General features: G+C 39.8%; 1 protein-coding gene across 1 annotated transcript in view; it reads left to right on the top strand.

The window, feature by feature from the left end:
• Positions 1-9,221, top strand: part of LOC124620109 (E3 ubiquitin-protein ligase TRIM9) — a 140,566-nt gene extending 131,345 nt beyond the window's left edge. Inside the window, exons 9-10 of the mRNA XM_047146778.1 lie at positions 4,922-5,094; positions 6,428-9,221. Of these exons, the coding sequence (XP_047002734.1) occupies positions 4,922-5,094; positions 6,428-6,547 (293 nt within the window). The 3' untranslated portion in view covers positions 6,548-9,221. The remainder of the gene's footprint in view (positions 1-4,921; positions 5,095-6,427) is intronic.
• Positions 9,222-17,183: the final 7,962 nt, after the last annotated feature.

The following is a 17,183-nucleotide window of genomic DNA, read 5'->3' as shown; positions in this document are numbered from 1 at the left end:
TTGCACGTCTATACCAACTGCCACTGCGCTAGCCATTACGTGGTTAACAGTTTGACCTTGAGCTGTGACATTAATTTACTTTCACTTCGTATTCACAGTTACAAATAAGTAACATATGAGAATATGGACGTCACTATAACGCCCTTTCACGGAACTTTGTTACTTCCGTGCCTAATTTCTATCACATCAAGTGGTCAGATTTTAGTACGAGCTGCAAATGTTGTCAGCACTGCGGGAGATTTCCCTCGCAACATTCCACTGAACAAGCTACAATGATATTGGCTTATAGCGGAAAAGCTAGGACCGTAATACTGGATTTACGTGATTTCGCCTTATTCAACAGTTTACTTCACCATGGTCTCAACTTTTACTGTTTTTCAGATGAAAATAATGTTGAAAATGCTCTCAAAACTGTTTTAAGGCATAATTTGTATGTGTCTTGAATCAGGGAAAGGATTGGTAGCGCTTTTGGACTGTTACCTGTATGTTTAGGTATACCAAACTACAGAATGATTTGTGGCCTTCCCCTCCGTGCCCGCAGGCACTGTGGGAGTGATAATTACGTCCCTGTAATTAAATGAGCAATTAAACATTTTACCATGCTTCTTTTGCTCTCCCAAATCCTAATTTGCTATTCACCTTGGCACATGTTCTTTCCCATGCTTCATTTTTTGCCATCCTTATTTTTTTCATCACTTCATTCTTCTTTTCCTTGTATATTGATCTTGTTTCTTCTGATTTATCATTCAACCACTGAAGGAACGCATTTCGTTTTTCTCTAACTAGGACCTCTAGTTCCTCTGACCACCACTCTGCTGCACGGTTGTGGTTGCTATCTTTTTTACCCAACACCTCCGTTGCTATGATTTTCACATTAGCTTTTATATAGTCATATATTTCCTCTGTACTTCCTTCAAATGATTCAGCCAGTTTCCTTTCCATCCTGGCCGCAAAGAGTGTTCTGATACTTTCGTCTTGTAGGCTGTCAAAATTAAAAGGTAAATTTTCATCTTTCTCAGTCTGGTTCGTTTTATTTATGTTACTTGTATCACTCCTTGCATTCTTCCATGGCCAGAAAGACTTCATTTTAACTAGATAGTGGTCTGATCCACACTGGGCTCCTGTATAAGATCTGACGTCTACTGTTTTGAAACTACTTGTTTCCCTAGTGATAATATAATCTATCATAGAACGAAGTTCTTTGGTGTTCTGTTGCCAAGTATATTTATGAATGTCCTTATGTTTGAAAAATGTGTTGGTAATTTTTAGATCAAATTGTTCACAAATTGCAATCAATCGTTCCCCATTGTCATTATATTCGTCCTTTCCATGTTTTCCTACTATTCTACAAGATTCTCTAATTCCTACCCTTCCATTCAGATCTCCTATGATAATCAGTTCCTTTCTTCTTGGTATTTTTTCAATAGTCTCCCTGAGGGTGTCCCGAAATGTATCATTCTCCTTATCTTTTGTGTCGTTCGCGGGTGCATATACGCCAATAATGACAACTTCCCTAGCAAATAATGTCATTTCAACAGTTATAATACGTTGATTGATGAATTGTCCGTACTTTTAATTATACGTATTTTATCAAAAGTGCTTTTTCCTTGGAACACTCGAGCGATATTTATTCGTCTTAACGATTCACAATACCAGACCGTCCTCCATGTCCAACAGCAAAGTCTGACTTGCATAATGCACCTGTACATTCTACAGTTTCTCCTCTGCTAATGGGAAATTGAAATGAAGTTCCATGCCTCTTGACAGAGCGTAGGGGAACAATGCAGGAGACCCGCACCGCCGTACTAGGCAAGGTCCTAATGGAAGTGGTTTGTCGTTACCTTCCTCTGACCGTAATGGGAATGAATGATGATGATGAAGACGACACAACAACACGCAGTCATCTCGGGGCAGGTGAAAATCCTTGACCCCGCCGGGAATCGAATCCGGGACCCTGTGCTCGGGGAAGCGAGAACGCTACTGTGAGACCATGAGCTGCGCACCCTCTGCTAATAGTAAAAGTAACTTCATTTTCATATTGCTGTTAAAATTACTTCTTCGTTTTGGCATGACGAAAAAGTGAACATAAATCGGTACTACCAAAAGTGCAAAATATTAACATGAATGCGGCCCTGTAACATGGTGCACTATCATCCATAAAAATTCCATCGCTGTTTGGGAACATAAATTCCACGAATAGCTACCAGTGCTCTCCAAGTAGCAGAACATAACCGTTTCCAGTCAGTGATCCGTTCAGTTGGACCAGAGGATCCAGTCCATTCCATGTAAACATTGCTCACACCATTGTGAAGCCATCACTAGTGACTTGGCAGCTTGGGTACATGACTTCGTTGGGCTTGCATAACACTCGAACCCTACCATCAGCTCTTACCAACTGAAATCAGTATTCATCTCATCAGGTCACACGCCGGCCGGAGTGGCTGTGCGGTTCTAGGCGCTACAGTCTGGAGCAGAGTGACCGCTACGTTTGCAGGTTCGAATCGTGCCTCGGGCATGGATGTGTGTGATGTCCTTAGGTTAGTTAGGTTTAATTAGTTCTAAGTTCTAGGCGACTGATGACCCCAGAAGTTAAGTCGCGTAGTGCTCAGAGCCATTTTAACCATTTTTGATCAGGTCATGGTTTTCGAGTCGTCTAAGGTCCAATCGATATGATCACGAGACCAGTAGAGGCGCTGCAGACGATGTCGTGATGTTAGCAAAGGAACTTGCGTCGGTCGTCTGCTGCTTTAGTCCATTAACGCCAAATTTCGCTATACTATCCTAACTGATATGTTCGTCGTACGTACCGCTTGATTTCGTTATTTCACGGAGTGTTGCTTGTCTGTTAGCACTGACAACTCTATGCAAACGCCGCTGCTCTCGTTCGTCCGTTAAGCGTAGGCCGTCGTCCACTGTGGTGTCCATGATGAGAGGTAATGCCTGAAGGATTATATTCTCGGCACACTCTTTAACTGTGAATCTCGGAATACTGAATCTCCTAGCGATTTCCCAAATGGAATGTCCCATGCGTGTCACGCCAACTACCATTCCGCGCTGAAAATCTGTTGATTCCTGTCGTGTTGTGTAATTACGCGTCGGAAACCTTCCCACATGAATAACCAGAGGAAACGTACGCGCAAAATGCCGTGGCCGCTAGATGAACAGTCGTCTGGGGAAGCGTGGCGAGACCGGCAGTGGTGGGGGGATGCTCAGAGCGCTGGAGGGTAAATGCCATTCTAAACTGAAGCCAACACTCACATTTTTCGTAAATATTAGGTTGAGCCCTTCCACGTCCACACTTGCATGGTGACCATTCAGAAAGATCTGTCACCTCTTCTTTGGTTAGTACGTAAAAAGAATGCCGCCGAAAGTGCAGCGATTTATTTTCGCCTGGTTTGTTAACGATTTGTAACTGTCAGGGACGAGTCACGAGTGAGGAATTTTGAATAAACCTACATCTTCCTCTTGTTGCCATATTAAAATTTGATTTTTTCGTAAAATACAGCGGAGTTTACAGAGTCTCACCTTACTATCATGTTATGCAGACGCCACTGCAAGAGAATTCTGAAACTGTAATTTATTAACTTTATTAAGTTAGGAACTGAGGAAAAGTAAGGTCAGCATCTTATGAGAAGGCACTTCCCAGATACGAAACAAACGTGTAGTGACTTCACTAATGTTGTTCCAAAGCCGACAGCATTTCTCGTTTCACCAGCTATCGATGGCCCTTAAAAACAATATTCTTCCATCGGAAAATTCTCCAGTTAGTGGAATAACACGGTATACAATGAAGTTTCACATAATAACCACATGGCAAAATACTTTCACTTTGTGTGATATCATTTGCTAAAATCTTATTTCGATATCTCGAACCGTTTAAAAAATATTAGGAATTTCACTCTGGCTTTATCGCTGGAGTGGTGCGATTGCAAATGAGTGCGCTATGTCAGATCAATTTTCTCAAGATTGGTGACAGATAGAGACCTCCAACCAACTCTAAAGAAAAAATTCAATATGTTAGCTAAATTTCATTCGCAGCAAAATGTTATATAATATGCACCAGAGCAAAATCATAACTACTCCTATTTCTCATTGCAATTCTTTTCGATTTTCTGTAAAATTTTTTGACAAAAACTGAAGGGCATGCGCGTCGATTCTGTGATCGCTGACCGGACGAAAGGTGAAAGCACTTGTCGGCTTCCTCTTCTGAACACTCGAATGAACTCACCCAGCTCTTTGGATGAAAACGGGAAACTGTGCATCGGCCACCCTATCCTGCTCGACCTAACAAATGACAGCTCCACCAAAGCACCGACCTTTCATACCTTGTGTACACGATACTACCACCATGTTTATATGTGCATACTATCCAGTGGCTTTTGTCCCCTCAGTGTATTTGCACAGTGCGCAGCATATTGATAATCTAACGTCAAGTAGCATAAAATACCTTAACCAAGCGGAATCGCAAAAAAGTGGGACACTGAAGCGTCCCCAAAAACACTTTTGGGACAACGAGACATTTCCGAAGAAAAAAAGGGGCTGTCCTGGGAAAATTGGAACAAATGGTCACCATATTTTAAGAAATCAGTCATATGATTAATAATAAAACTCCTTGAGTTGACCTAAAATGCCCAACTCCTGACATTATAAGTTGTTTATATGAAATTAAATTAATACTGTATTCAAGTTATATCTGATTATTACACTCCTGATTTCCAATGCACACTGGTATCAGCAGACTTAAAGGCTGCATTGAGAGTGTCAGAGCTGAAATGCTCCAATCATCTGCAGTGTGTGTCACTGCTTCCCTGCCAGCAAATATTCCTAAGTTACATTATCTAATCCTCTGTAATATCAAATAAATATTGATGTAATAATCATTACTGCTATCTAGTAACAGTTTGTTGCACGTGTTTTGCAGGTAAGGACGACAAGGGATGGAGCATGTATATCGACCGCCAGCGGTCGTGGTTCATGCACGACAGCGTTCACGAACAGAGGTGCGAGGGTGGGATTCAAGTTGGCTCCACCGTGGGTGTGCTGCTAGACCTGGAGCGGCACACCCTCAGCTTCTACGTCAATGAGGAACCACAGGTACATACTGGGGAACTCAGCTCTGATTGTGAGACACACTAGTAAATTTTGTTGCCCTCAAAGTGGAATTTCCAGAGTCTCAATATACCATTGGTAAATGATTACCAGTTTTGGGGAAGGTTACTGTATAAATTAATGCACTCACTTCCTTGCTAAACATCTACATCTACATTCGTACTCCGCAAGCTACCTGACGGTGTGTGGCGGAGGGTACTTTGAGTACCTCTATCGGTTCTCCCTTCTGTTCCAGTGTCGTATTGTTCGTGGAAAGAAACATTGTCGGTATGCCTCTGTGTGGGCTCTAATCTCTCTGATTTTATCCTCATGGTCTCTTAGCGAGATATACGTAGGAGGGAGCAATATACCGCTTGACTCCTCGGAGAAGGTATGTTCTCGAAACTTCAACAAAAGCCCGTACCGAGCTACTGAGCGTCTCTCTTGCAGGGTCTTCCACTGGAGTTTATTTATCATCTCCGTAACGCTTTCGCGGTTACTAAATGATCCTGTAACGAAGCGCGCTGCTCTCCGTTGGATCTTCTCTATCTCTTCTAACAACCCTATCTGGTACGGATCCCACACCAGTGAGCAGCATTCAAGCAGTGGCCGAACAAGTGTACTGTAAACTACTTCCTTTGTTTTCGGATTGCATTTCCGATGTTATCCACGAGGTCATTTATACATATTATTAATATCAACGGTCCTTCGACACTCCCCTGCAGCACACCTGAAATCACTCTTACTTCGGAAGACTTCTCTCCATTGAGAATGACATGCTGCGTTCTTTTATCTAGGAACTCTTCAATCCAGTCACACAATTGGTCTGATAGTCCATATGCTCTTACTTTGTTCATTAAACGACTGTGGGGAATTGTATCGAACGCCTTGCGGAAGTCAAGAAACACGGCATCTACCTGGGAACCCGTGTCTATGGCCCTCTGAGTCTCGTGGACGAAGAGCGCGAGCTGGGTTTTATACGATCGTCTTTTTCGAAACCCATGCTGATTCCTACAGAGTAGATTTCTCAAACTGACAGCATTCATGACCAAAGTTGGTAAACTTGTAAATCGTGACAGCCAGACAGTGCTTTGATTTATTACTTATTTCTTCATTCACAGATTGTTTTACAATGATATTAGACTTGTCGTTTTAGTACAACATTAAAACATAGCTATCAGTTACCAAAATATGCAACTGCATAGTTACTCATCGTTCTGGATAATTCTGATAGGTTCATGCCACCCACCTACTCTATGTTTCCTATTATATTTTAGCCAGCATGTGCCCATTTTTGATGATACAAGGGTATTAAGACCAGTTTGCTGTTGTGTTGCAGGGGCCCATAGCGTTCCATGGCCTCTATGGTGTTTTCTACCCAGCCGTGAGCCTCAACCGTGGAGTGGCAGTCACCCTCCACACGGCCCTGGATCCACCATCTGACTCGGACGAGAGCTGAGGACAGCTGTTCCCGGGACTCCCGGAGGCACCAGCAGCAGAGGCGGCCAGCAGTGCAGTTCTTCCTCCTGAGGACACCGAAGTGCCGGAACGCCACCCATCCACTGACACTGACCTCTGAACAGTGGTTCCTTTCTAGATTATAACAGAAACTCTCTGATGATGCGACAAGTTTCACTTCCTCACTACCGAGAGCATTCCAGATGTCACTGTAGACTCTTTAGATGCAAGCAAACTGCTTGGTTCCATTTTAGATGCTTCGAGATTTCATATTCCAACCCATCTTTATTTGAAACTCTTATAACGAGTCGACATATCAACAAAGACGTGTTCCACTGTTACATTCTTCAAAGAATATTCAGTCAAGCAGACCTTAATCCTATTTTTCTTTACCCTTATGTAGATTCATGAAAGACATGTGAATGATTAAACGAATGGATAAGATAAAACATTATGTGCACAGGATTAATATGTGTACACACAATTTTTCCTGCCCAAAGTTATCATCACATTGAATGTTTTAAACATTCAGAAATGACTACATGACTGACAGAGCAATGATGTCTGTAGTTAACACACTGAGATACTGTTGAGCATTTCCACAATAAATATTGTCTATTTTAGCAACCAGGTTCTGCAGCAATGAAAACAGGTAACTAATGATAACAGAACCTTGCTGGTCTGAGACTATGAAGGACTACCACACAAGTTCTCTGAATCAAGTGGAGATGAAGGTTACATAAACGAGGAAATTATATTCAACCACACAGAAAGAGATGGACCTTAACGAAGGATCTCCCACTGCCCCTTATCCTGCCCTTTCTTCCTGTCTTTAGGAGGGAAATCCAGTCTAGTGAACAAGTGGGTGATACATTCTATGAAAGGTAGTTGAGAAATATTAGCTCAGAACTGGGGCCTGATACTTAGATTTTCCTGTTATAAAATTACCTACACTTTGTAATTATTGTAATAGAATTTATGGATGTTGCACTATCGTCCAAAAGAAATAATATCCAGATGCCATAATTATGTTATTGTATGTAAATATTTATCAAATGGTACTTAAAACAGATACATAATTTTCATTATATGTAAAATCCACACCTGTCATAAGTTATTGGTAGTGATAAACAAGAGCAATCGTATTGATGTATTCGTCATAGTTCCAATGTGTGGATTATTTCATTTGTATTTACTAGTGGGTGAAATATGTAGTTTATTTTATGGGAGAAAATAGACTTGAAATTAACTTTTTCAAGGATGATATTTGTTTATGGGACAAGACACAAACATTCTTAAAATTAAAAGTAATTTTTTAAAGTATATCAGCTCAGAATTTTTTTTTAGAGAACATAATGGTCCGACATGCTTCAAAGATTGAATTTGGGGGTTGGGTATCACCTACTGCTATATACTAAAATGGTTCATTGTCAGGCATACTTTAAACCCCTTTTTCCTATTTGTATTTCAAGGCAACATGAAGCAATGACTGCTGTTAGATAATACATAAATGTGATGACTGATTTATTTGACTGAATTCAATTTACATTTTTAAATTCATAAGCAAAAGCTACATAGACTCTTGATGTTATAAATAACTTATATGCTCACTAAAGCCATCACCAAAGACTGATATTCAGAAGAAAGCTAAAACTGCCTAGACTAAGAAAATGCTAACACCACTGGTTTTATAAGTTTTATGACTAGTAATAAAATACCATCCACTTCAAAACTTCCAGAAATTGTCCTTAAGTGTTTTAAAGAAATATAAGTGTCATTTATATTTGGTGGATTTTTTATTCTTAAAAAAAAATTCTATTTGGTATTGTCACTGCCAGAAAAATAGTTTTTAAAATGATCATTATGATGAAAATTAATGTACATCATAGCTGTATATAGAACTGCATTATAGCCTATACAGATGCAACTGCATTGCTGTGGCTATTAAAAGTTTTTGATACTTTTATTCTATTGAATTTGAATTGTATTTGGTGTTAAGGGATGAGTAATTATCCCATTTTCCATGATACTTCAAGATGAATTGCATTACTCACAATGAGATTCACAGAGGTAGAATAAAACTGGAAACTTTTATGAGATTCAGATGTGTTTGTAAGGTGAAATTTTGTCAATACAATTCTGCCATTGCAAAGTTCATGACTAACTCTTGGATGTGCTAGTATAAAGTTACATTAGATGTATCCATGTCTTTAGAAAACAGTTTGTCTGTACAGTAAAATGTAACTATATGCTTGATATACCTGCAGAACATGCTGCCAAAGATTATTCCTTCACAAATTAACTTATAATATTTTTCTCCCACTGAATAAACTATAATGTAATTTAGCGACTACCACACAATCTGTTCACACTTCATTGTTTAGTATATATATCTGTTTGAACAACATGTTTCCACAGTAAATTTAGTGACTGTTTCTTGTTATAATTGCAGTTCTTGTCTGTTACAGTGAATCAGTTAATATTAATTTTATGTGGTACATAACCTGCCATGATATACATTCTTTTACATAGTCTTCAGTCTATAGAGTTGAAGAAACAGTGGTCCTCATGTTTAAATTACTTGAAGTGTTACTAATATTTTATAAGCACAAAATTTGTATCCCTTGTAAATTTGTATATTGAAAGTTATTGCTAATAAAATAGTTAAAATGCAACTGAATATTGTTTTGCAAGTCCCAGAAATCATATAAGTTGTGAACTTCAAGTATTTGTAAAAATATTCACTTCTTTTTATATATTACATGAATGAAGTGTAGAGGATAATGAAAGATAAGCTATTCCACACCATTGCAAAATAATGTAACTATTTACTTCAGATGGTCCTAAACAAATATAGTGACAGGTACTCAGAAAATATAAACTTCATAATGTGAGTGGTTTACCTCAGTATGGTCTACTTAATGGTAATATATACAAATAGAGAATCAGATTTTATTATGTGATCACCTTTGATTAACTGTATTATTATAAATGTATAGCTTGGGTATTCATCCTGTTTCCTCATCCAGAAATATGATTAGCTGATTTATTTACCTTTCACAAAAAGATTACCCTGATACAAATTTCTTGATGTATAGAGACCAAAGTTCATTCTACATTGCAGCAGGTAAATTAGGTAGAATGATTCTTTCAGCAAGGTCGTGGGTGACACTCTTCCACCAATGAGACAAATGCTGGTTCTACAGGTCTAGTGATCCTTGGTGGGATACTAGATCTCTCTTGTCATAACTAGAGAGAAGAAATGTATGCAGCTGAGGTGTACTGTATGCTGCAGGAAGTTTCATATTTAAGCGTAATCCAAGCCCATTCTTAGAAATTCATAGGAACTGAATAATATGCATATTCTGCAATAGAATCTACTATAGGGAAATGAAGTAAATACTATCTTTGTGTCTATTCATTACAGAAAATGTTCTGCTACACTGATATTTCTCAAAGTGTTTATGAAGATGGTTTTTGAGAGGACTTTCATTCTCCAAACTGTCACTCAAGTAAACACATTATAATAATTTGTGGTAGGGATCTAGAATGATAGTTTCTCTGTCAGTGTCATTATACAGCCTTATGTTACACTGCATCTAAGGTCCATCATCACTTTGTTATTGCAGAAATCTGTGGAAATCTACATACTTACATTAATAGAGTATGAGATCACTGCAAGCACTGGACATTTTATTAGATATATTCAGTTTCATACATATTGGTTATTTGGATCTGTTTTTGGTCTGCAGTCAATTTTTACATGAAAACTTAAGAAGGACTTGGTTGTAAATAATAATGTACCAGAAGACAGGTAGATGAGTTTAACATAGAAGATCTAGAAATTTTAAAAGTTTTGATTGATAAACGAGCATATGCCTGATCTGAAACTCAAAAAGCGGATTTTTTCAGTCTCTTGATGACACAAGGAGACAGTAGAATTACCACAGTATGGTGCGGCTCCAGGTGATTTTTTGTAGCAAGTGTTTGCCATAAATAAGGCCAGTATCTCTTTTAATGTTAATGTAGACAAAACAGGAAACTGAGACTGTTTCCAGGACTGACATATATGAAAACAATCTGTTGGTAATAGTGATGTTATCTGCTTATGTGGAGACTCATACAACTGAGTCCAATATCATTAGGTATGGATCTTAACGACAGAAACAAATAGAGCATGTCTGCATGCTTGTTTAAATATATGAGTCATTAAGTCACAAATATTCATTTTATCCATTCATAATAATTAAATTATGATATAATACCAACTTTACAGTTTGTATTTTCTTTCCTCTGAACTGACTGCTAGTTCTGTGTTGCTCAAGGGATGGTGCACCTGCATGGGCACTTCCTTGTGATAGTTCTTGAAATGTATAAGAAAGGCAATATAGTTGTCTCAACTCCCATTTGGCCATTTGTGACATCACACAAAGCTCACGTGTAACGCTGGTAGATGATGCAACAGGAAAGCTGGATTTCGCATGTTTTCTCTTCTGCTACCCCCAAATGCAGCAAGAAGTAGTGAGTTTAGCAACAGATGAATGATTCGTGCTTAATGTGTCTGAATGATATTTTTTCCAGCCATTTCACTAAATGAGTGATTGTAATAGTTAGGTTACAGTAAGTGTTTAAAAATGGCTGTGATTCAATGGATTTCAAATAAACTTATATGTTGCAACTGATTGGCAGTTATTTCTAATCCTTTGAAGTGGTTGTCATAAGCATTTTTAATAAATCTTTGCACTCATGCATTAAGTGATATAAGTGATACAATGGATTTAAAAAGAAATATGGTGCAAAGCTGAAATCATACATGATACTCCAAGGAAGAGAAGAAAGGGAAACTTCACAGAAAAATGGGTAAAGGATGCCTACAGAAGGATCTACCTTGAGATATTACATACTAGAATCATGCAGTGAAATGTCGCTGTGTGACCGAAAGCTTATTAATATGTTTGACTCAAAGAAGTTCTCAGTTCTTGCAGAGGTGTTTCCTGAGAAGGTGTCTGAAGACTTAAGGAGAATATAGGGTCCAAGGAAGTTTTTGATGTTTTTAAAATAGAGTTTGAAGTGAGTGCTATGTCCACTTCACAACATATTGGACCTATGTCTGTGAAGAGAATTCAGAGTTTCATGTATCAAAATGAACTTCACACTAGACTTCCAGAACTCTATAAGCTCTGTGAACTTATATTAACCGTACTGGTGACTTCATCATCAGTAGAATGACCACCTTCCACAATGAAAAGACTGAAGACATGCTTTAGGAATGTACAAGTACATAGTCATCTGTCCTCACTCTCTGTCATGTACATAGAATTAGTTGGCACAGGTGAAAGTTTGAAACTCCAAATGAGTTTCAAACTTACTACAGCGTTGCTGAAGAATTCTGCAAGGAGGACTGCAGTGCAGAGCTCCACTACAGAGAAAACCAAGGTGAGTGTGCAATTAAGACACACATGCAACTGATAATATGGATACTGCATGCCTTACCAACATATCCAGGATAGCCACTGCTTAGTGAGAGTATCAAAGATAGATGATCTTCTCAACTGAGCATGTACTCAAGCATCACAGGTATACAGTGTAGGTAGGAGAATGTCACAAGGAATTCACTTCAGTGATTTGTAAGAAGAACTGCTTCAGATCAGGCTTGTGCTTGCCTAATTCAAACTCATTGTCTGTCTTTGAACCATTTGTTTCCACTGGCAAGTTTCTTAATGTCTCAAAGTAAGATTGAAGTGTGGCAAGGGTAGTACTCCTGTGAATTGCTTAGATATTTTAGTTCAACAGACTCCATGAAGATACCAAGCATCTTGACAATACTAAAAAATCCGGTTAGTATATAAATTTCCTTTACAGATGAGCTTCACTTTCCAATTATCAAATTATCCCTTCTGACACATGATTCGACCCAATAATCGTTCCTGCATGAACGAATTCCTAGACACTTAAGACATATAGTGCATAACTGTCCAATGATTTACTTCTTTGGCAATAACATGTTTACCCACCATTTATGGCCTAGTGCACCACTCTCAAACAGAAAGCCAGGTACCCAAAGTTCCGTGATCTCAGTCAAAAGTAAATCGCGTTTAAACTGTCTGTGTGGTGCACAGACGTCAGTCGCCAGTCAGCAAAACGTCTTAAGCCAACCGTATATTTGACGCAGTTAACTATGTATACTGCAATGTAAAGCGACCTGGAGATGCAAAGATGTTAGTAGAGATATGAATTTTCACACAAACGCCTATATACGAGGGCAGTTCAATAAGTAATGCAACACATTTTTTTCCTGAAACAGGGGTTTTTTATTCAGCATTGAAATACACCAGGTTATTCCCCAATCTTTCAGCTACACAACACTATTTTTCAACGTAATCTCCATTCAATGCTACGGCCTTACGCCACCTTGAAATGAGGGCCTGTATGCCTGCACGGTACCATTCCACTGGTCGATGTCGGAGCCAACGTCGTAATGCATCAATAACTTCTTCATCATCCGCGTAGTGCCTCCCACGGATTGCGTCCTTCATTGGGCCAAACATATGGAAATCCGACGGTGCGAGAACGGGGTTGTAGGGTGCATGAGGAAGAACAGTTCACTGAAGTTTTGTGAGCTCCTCTCGGGTGCGAAGACTTGTGTGAGGTCTTGCGTTGTCATGAAGAAGGAGAAGTTCGTTCAGATTTTTGTGCCTACGAACATGCTGAAGTCGTTTCTTCAATTTCTGAAGAGTAGCACAATACACTTCAGAGTTGATCGTTTACCATGGGGAAGGACATCGAACAGAATAACCCCTTCAGCGTCCCAGAAGACTGTAACCATGACTTTACCGGCTGAGGGTATGGCTTTAAACTTTTTCTTGGTAGGGGAGTGGGTGTGGCGCCACTCCATTGATTGCCATTTTGTTTCACGTTTGAAGTGATGAACCCATGTTTCATCGCCTGTAACTATCTTTGACAAGAAATTGTCACCCTCAGCCACATGACGAGCAAGCAATTCCGCACAGATGGTTCTCCTTTGCTCTTTATGGTGTTTGGTTAGACAACGAGGGACCCAGCGGGAACAAACCTTTGAATATTCCAACTGGTGAACAATTGTGACGGCACTACCAACAGAGATGTCAAGTTGAGCACTGAGTTGTTTGATGGTATTCCGTCGATCATCTCGAACGAGTGTGTTCGCACGCTCCGCCATTGCAGGAGTCACAGCTGTGCACGGCCGGCCCGCACGCGGGAGATCAGACAGTCTTGCTTGACCTTGCGGCGATGATGACACACGCTTTGCCCAATGACTCACCGTGCTTTTGTCCACTGCCAGATCACCGTAGACATTCTGCAAGCGCCTATGAATATCTGAATGCCCTGGTTTTCCGCCAAAAGAAACTCGATCACTGCCCGTTGTTTGCAACGCACATACGTTACAGACGCCATTTTAACAGCTCCGTACAGCGCTGCCACCTGTCGGAAGTCAATGAAACTATACGAGACGAAGCGGGAATGTTTGAAATATTCCACAAGAAATTTCCGGTTTTTTCAACCAAAATTGGCCGTGAAAAAAAATGTGTTGCATTACTTATTGAACTGCCCTCGTACATTAGTTTTCTAGACAATCGCCGGTGAGTAGTGTCATTATCACGTGCTGCCACTTCAGTTCGTTTTTGTTGGACGAAATAGAAAACAAAAGAACAACACAAAATATTTAAAAGTTTGAAACAGATATGCTTGTCGAATTGGTCAGTGTAAATGCAATAGTTTTTGAAAATATAAGGGCTGATGGCTGCAGTATAAAAGATAAAATATACAGTACTCGTTTCAGATATTATTTTTTCGTTTTTTTTTTCCTCACAGTTCGAATACTTACGTTATTTAAATAATATAAAATTCATGACATGTATGCTAATTTACATATCTGTCACTTTTACCAAAAATGCTTGTCGTTTTGTTTCTAACTGTATACTGCAAATAAAAATTCTTATTACTGATCTTTTATAAAAGATTGCGAATCAAGGATAGATAATTAAAAAACTACAAAATAAAATTTTTTCCATCTCTGTGTTTTTTACACTTCACGTAAATGTTTATAGAACTAGCACCTTTGTTTAAAAATTTGAATCAACTACGAGGCGAACACAGGCCCTCCACGCAGCTAGCAAGCAAGCTGCCACAGTACCATCCCCCTTGCCGAAAAGGATCTACCTTATTATAGTACATTATACGTGGTCGAAAATCACAGAAAACGATTTTCTTGAGAATTTTCGAGAGTTGCAACGAACGGCCAGGGGAGATGTATATTAAAAAATTCGATTGTTGCGCGGTTCCCTTGCTAAAGAAAAACAGGCAATACGTGGAGGCACAATTTAGTTTTTCTCCTGGTAAGCGTGATTCAGAATTTAATAAACTTTCTGGCTTCGTATTACATAAAGGGTATGGGATATGAAACCATGAGTGTCTCAATACATTGAAACACGTTGATATCTTAAAACTGCGTGCTTATAAAACCCTGGTCATCTTTAGAAAACCAGGCGTGAGCCATGGTCAAATTTATCCACCGTGAACTCCCTCACTTACGTTTGATCGGGGTCGGTGCACCATAGTTTTTTGTTGAACGTGATTAAATGCCGACTTTGACACAATTAGCTTTTAATCGAGATTGTTGCACTCGGCTGTTAGTGTGAGTTTACCAAGAATAGTGGTTCCGAATTTCCTTACAGTTGCGAAGCGATGGTCTTAAGAGAGCATACTGGAAAGCTAGGTGTGCCTTAGATGGTACAGAACTTGTGTCACGTAGTCACATGACCCTCCACCACTGACTAGTTCAAATGGTTCAAACGGCTCTGAGCACTATGGGACTTAACTTCTCAGGTCATCAGTCCCCCAGAACTTAGAACTACTTAAACCTAACTAACCTAAGGACATCACACACATCCATGCTCGAGGCAGGATTCGAACCTGCGACCGTAGCGGTCGAGCGGTTCCAGACTGTAGCGCCGAGAACCGCTCGGCCACTCCGGCCGGCCACTGACTAGTCATGTGTGTCTGAGTCAGCCGGTTGTATGGAATCAATACAGTGAGAGAGTTCAATGCCGGGACGCGACAAAATAGAAGAGGGATCTATCGTGTTTGGAAATGCCCATGATCAGACTGTGAATCGAGTTGTCCAATTTTTGTTGCGTCAACAAATCGTGTCTACAAGAAATGGTGTACCACTTGTACCTATGTAACACGGCGTATCAGCAGCGGCAATAAACAAATCTTAGCTGATAGGGACTAGGGACGAATGTAAAGCTTTGTCAGTGACATTCAGTTTCACAAATAACAGGAAGTGCTGTTGTCACTGAAAGCAGCTCCATCTACAGCATTTTACAAGCGAACATTGTAGAGGAAACTGTATGAAATTCACAAGTAGAGTAGGCTACTTTACAAAAGGTCGTTGGTCACAGCGGTGCATAAAACACCACGTCTTCAGTCGTCCAGGAATCAAAGAAACTGGACAATAGCTGACTGAAATTGAGTATTGTGGCCCGAGGAATAGCGATTTTATCACTTTTCAAAATGCGTAAGACATCCAAGAGTGCAGTGATGATCGTTTGGAGTGTTTTTCATGTCCTGAGTTGAGCCCACTGGTTCAGAGCCACTTGGAAATGAACCAGGATGTTTACTTCAGTTATCTCGGTGACTAAGTATTATCCTTTCTTCTACACCTTTATGATGAGCATACTGCAGACATTTCCGTCATCTAATATGACACCAACAGTTTGACGAGCAGTAAGGTGTCCTATCACATTTCAGATAATTAGCTAAATCACAGTCTTCATCGTAAAGAGAATGATTGGTATATTTGTGACAGCAGGTAGTAGTCGACATCCCCACAATCTGGTAGCTTTACTGGCTATCATCGTCAATGACACTTAAGCTGGCTATGGCAGGACTGCATGCGGTAACATCCGAAGCACCAAAAATAAGCGCAAAAATGTCCATTTAAAAAAGCGGAGTAGAAGATGCCCGGAGTATACCTAAGTGATAGTCTCCTTCTTCCAAACTACAACGGTGGCAAAACGTAAGAACGAAAATAACTTTCGCACGATTTGCCACTGTCGAGTAAAATATCTCGATGAAAATTGGACAATACATGCTACATTGTGGTACATAAGGTAATCTAAAGAAATATGTAATGAGACGAACAGAAATGATACTTTATTCAAAGACAAGTAATACACTGATGTCATCGCGATTGACGATGGTCCCCTGGACACTACAAAAAGGCGGACCGTGGTTCGATATAGGGTAAATGATCACCACAGACGGCAACGAAGCTATCCAACATGTTCCTCTGCTGGCCACAAGACTGATAAAGGGATGTGGAAGGGCGTTCCATTCCTCCACCAACGCGGTTAATAACTGTTGGATGGTCGTTGGAGCATGTGGACGTGCTGCAGTAAAGCTCAAAATCATCCCATCAAAATCCGAGGAAAGGACAGGCCAATCAAAATGGTTCAAATGGCTCTAAGCACTATGGGACGTAACATCTGAGGTCATCAGTCCTCTAGACTTAGTACTTAAATCTAACTAACATAAGGACATCACACACATCATGCCCGAGGCAGGATTCGAACCTGCGATAGTAGCAGCAGCGC

This window comes from Schistocerca americana, chromosome 6 (assembly GCF_021461395.2).
Source record: "Schistocerca americana isolate TAMUIC-IGC-003095 chromosome 6, iqSchAmer2.1, whole genome shotgun sequence".
NCBI lineage: Eukaryota > Metazoa > Arthropoda > Insecta > Orthoptera > Acrididae > Schistocerca > Schistocerca americana.
This window is presented reverse-complemented; position numbering and strand designations above follow the sequence as displayed.